The 4,138-nt window shown below is 36.1% G+C and overlaps 1 protein-coding gene across 1 annotated transcript in view; it reads left to right on the forward strand.

Moving 5' to 3' along the window:
- The first annotated feature begins 353 nt into the window (after window positions 1-353).
- The window catches only part of LOC121373469 (zinc finger protein 98-like), a 5,161-nt gene continuing 1,376 nt past the window's right edge, over window positions 354-4,138 (forward strand). The window contains exons 1-2 of the mRNA XM_041500134.1: window positions 354-563; window positions 3,781-4,138. The exon at window positions 3,781-4,138 is cut by the window's right edge and continues 1,376 nt beyond it. Of these exons, the coding sequence (XP_041356068.1) occupies window positions 3,882-4,138 (257 nt within the window). The 5' untranslated portion in view covers window positions 354-563; window positions 3,781-3,881. The remainder of the gene's footprint in view (window positions 564-3,780) is intronic.

Raw genomic sequence — 4,138 nt, forward strand, 5'->3', positions numbered from 1 at the left:
CATTATTCATATTTATCTACATAACTCCAAGTATTTTATATTTGTTCTGCCTGGGGTTTTTTCACATTAAACTGGACACGTTTCCCTTTCTTCTGATACTAAAATATTGTAAAAGGACCATTAGTATGGGCTGTAGCAACATATAAAAACTGGCGTTTTAGAAAAACTGCAGCGTCTCCACCTTTTTAGACCAGTGACTTACGACATGTACTTGTATAATGTAAAAACAAAGAACCTTTAATTCCCCCCCCCCCCCCCCCCCCCCCACACACACACACTCTTTCAAAATTCGTGGATCTGCGCCTGGTGACTTGTGGACGATATTAAACAAAACAAACTTCTTTTTTCCTGTTTATCATAGCAACAACATGTATTGTGTTAGAAGAGTGCAAAACGCAACAACCCGCATATGTGTAGTCCGAACAGTAGGCCAGATTAGTTTTAGGATGTTGCGTTCCTTTGTCAGAAGCGGGTGAAACTGTTCGATTGTGTGCGGAACTTGTTGGTTTTATTTTGCATGTTTTATAGCTAGTACCATCTACACAACTACGTTTTGATGTACGGTGAGTGTGGAGAAATGACATCGAACATAACGATTAGATATGTTTGTTGTTTATTTATAGGACACATTGAGTTTCCGCTATCGTCACATAGATAACAAACTGTGATAACCGAATTGGAACGCGTGTACGGACAGTGGCTCATGTCAACACTGTTCATAGCGAATGTTTGGGTGAAACTACTTCCCTGTTTTTTTTTTAATGTACTTTGATGGCGCGGATCCTGGATTTTTTAATAGATGGGGCCTAAAATGTGTTGTAGCTTTTGAAAATAGAATTTAAAGGTCCTGGTGTATTCTGTAATATATAGTGTTTCACCAAAAATAGCGGGTGCCCCCCCCCCCCCCCCCCCGCCTGAATCCGCGCCTTGCAAAACATCATCCGACCCCATTCGAAAGACACCACCTGATTTATCATTGTAATTGCTAGGTGAAGTTATTGTAAAACACTTGTTTGGAAACAGTCGTGACACCATTTTCTGATTCTGTAGGCCTACATAGTAAAACATGTCTTTCAAAATACTTTAATAGAAAAAAAACAGTGGAATTGGGCATTTATACACAGAAATGTATACTTACACGAGTTGAATAGATCATAAATTAGGGGTGCAACGATTCGGTCAAAACCGTATTGCGATATATTGCGATATATTGCGATATAAGAAACCGTATTGCAATATGTATTGCAATATAGTTGATATTATTTAAATTTAATATTTATGGGGTTTTTTTTTAAATGAAAGCAGAATGCATAAACTTATTAATGATATTTATTAGTTTCAGCTGTCGGGCTAAACCCATCATCACAAACATCAAACACGTCGGCGTTTCGTTGATGGTCAGTTGCTAAATAATTGTTGCACGCGTTTTTCGTGAATAAAACTTAACATAGCTAGTTTAAGTTAAATAAGTAATACTAAGTATATAAATCGAAATATTTGTAATATTGATTCCATCATAGAACCTAAATGATTATATAAACCACGACATATAATTATTAGTAGCATAATTTTCTTCATGGTCATTTTTATTTTTAACAAAATACTAGTCTACTAGAACACCGGTGTGACGATGTCAAACTGTTTTTAAATTGTCACATTTGGAAATCCTTGCTATCGCGCCTTTCCGTTGCTGCTCGCTTGACACAGAAATGTACATATTGAATCGCAATATTTCGGCAGATCGACCGAACCAGAGATAATATTGGCCGAGGTGTTTTGAACGATCGGCCGAAGTATTCCGAGTTCAGTGAAAAACAGCTAAGTGAGATTCTCACTTATTTGTTTATTTCTTTGAATATGATAGCTGTAGCCGTATTCCATTGTGAATGAACAATGAATAATAATGTGTAAGTAACAAAACATTTATTTGTAATTATCGTTAACTGGTTATTTTTATTGGACCTTTAACACGTTTTGTTTAGAAGTTAGAACCAAGTATAATCGACCTATAACTTCGTATGCCACCAAGAAAGCCGACGACGCTTGACGTGGTTGTTACATTTTCTGTCTTCACCAATTAATAAAATGATGGGTGTTTTCGTTTGTTTGTTTGTTTGCCTATTTCAAGTCAAATAAATTACACGGAAAAAGATAGCGTGTAAAAATCGCGATACGCAAAACTGTACCGCGGTTCGTATCGAGCTGATCAATTATCACGGTATACCGGTTTTTATCGTTGCAGCACTATCATAAATATGATATACATTTTAAAATCAGCTGATTATTATTTAGTTTTATTTATTTTTTGAATGCGAATCTTCACATTATACAGCTTACAGACGTTTTGAATTCTGTAGAAAATTGCAGTAATGTGCATGCTAACTAACTATTGTCTGTGACTATTGTCTTACCATAGTTTGACACCCAATAGCCGATCAGGCTTTCTGCCAGAAGGTAAAACGGGTATGGCGCCATTCCCAATTTTAAATGTTTTTTTTTTATTTTTTTTATTTAGCATTTTGACAAAATTAATGACTCTTTTCATTATTGTCGGATTTTCTTAAACCTAATCCTAACTGTAACCCATTTTCTTTGTTCGGGAGCCCGCCCCCCCCCCCCCCCCCCCCCCCCCCCCCCCACCCCACCCCACACCCCGTTGACTGTGGTTGCGTTCAGTGTCATATTGCCATACCCCAAAAACACCGCCAAGTCATTTTTCGTGCAGCCTGGGGTGCAGTTAAAGGGACATTCCTGAGTTTGCTGCTATTTTTAAGATGCTATCGACTAACGGAGACTTTGTAACGATTGTAATTACATATCAAAAATATTGTTATGCATAACATATTAGTGGCTGTATATTAAAAGTGTTTATGACCGTTCTAATACTAGTACTAGGTTAAATTTTATTTTATTTCCTAAAACATGTTTTTTTTCGTACGTACAAAAGTATTTGAAGACAAAATCCAGTTTTGGCTTCTTACAAATATTAAGACGACCAGAAGCACATTGAATATACAGACACTGATATTCTAAACAAGAAAATATATTTAATATGTTTAATCGTAGAAATATTTGATTAGTCGGAAACATCTTACAATGCAGCAAACTCAGGAATGTCCCTTTAAACATCTATTCTGTTCTATTCTATTCTATTTTATTCTCGATTTACAGTATTTAATTACGAGAGACAGAGATAAGTGTTGTGTATTTGGTCCTCACACACACACACACACACACACACACACACACACACACACACACACACACACACACCCTTCCCAGGGACCGGAGGCTTTGTGCCGTAAAGAGGAAAGTTAAGCTATTTAAAAAAAAATCTTGTCTACTTCCAAGAATGCTATACTTCAATAGTCTTCATATATTTAAATATCGATATCAATAAGGGGTAGGACTGGAGGTGACTCGAACTAGAAACACCTCTGGTCTGTCGCAGACTATAGAAGTACACATCACATGTTATCAAAGCTAGCTATGTAGTATTCAGTCCCTGCTCGTGATATTATGAACGCAGATGTCCCAGAGAAAATTATACATGTATATCATTATATATGTATGTCCAGCATTTTATCACAGATTAACGATTTTTAATGATGCATAGTCCATCAGCAAAAGAGTCCACCCAGTAAATATATAAAAGAACAACATGTCAGTTAGTAGGATTCGAACCTACTGCACAAACTCACATATAAGTTTACTGTCTACATTAAAAAAGCATTCATGAGTGCATATTTTATTTATTTATTTATTTGTATTCTATTTCAGTCTCATACTGCACATGTGCCGTGAAGATGTATCCTGGTAAAACTGAAAAGTACAGACAACAAAATAAGTGATGAGCACTGGCTAGACAGACTTATCTAACAATGTCAGTCACTGTTGATCACAAAGGTTTCAAATGTGAAGTCTGCTTTAAATGTTTCCCAACCAAGAGAAATTTAGAAGTACATATTCGCGTGCATACTGGAGAGACGCCTTTCAAATGTGAAATGTGCACAAAATGTTTTACGTGTAAATCCTACTTAAGAAAACATATGTCCATTCATAATAATGAAAAAGGTTTCAAATGTGAAGTTTGCACAAAACGTTTTACTCGCAAATGCAGCTTAAAACAGCATATGTT

The sequence above is a fragment of the Gigantopelta aegis genome, chromosome 5 (genome assembly GCF_016097555.1).
Source record: "Gigantopelta aegis isolate Gae_Host chromosome 5, Gae_host_genome, whole genome shotgun sequence".
In the NCBI taxonomy this organism is placed as follows: domain Eukaryota; kingdom Metazoa; phylum Mollusca; class Gastropoda; order Neomphalida; family Peltospiridae; genus Gigantopelta; species Gigantopelta aegis.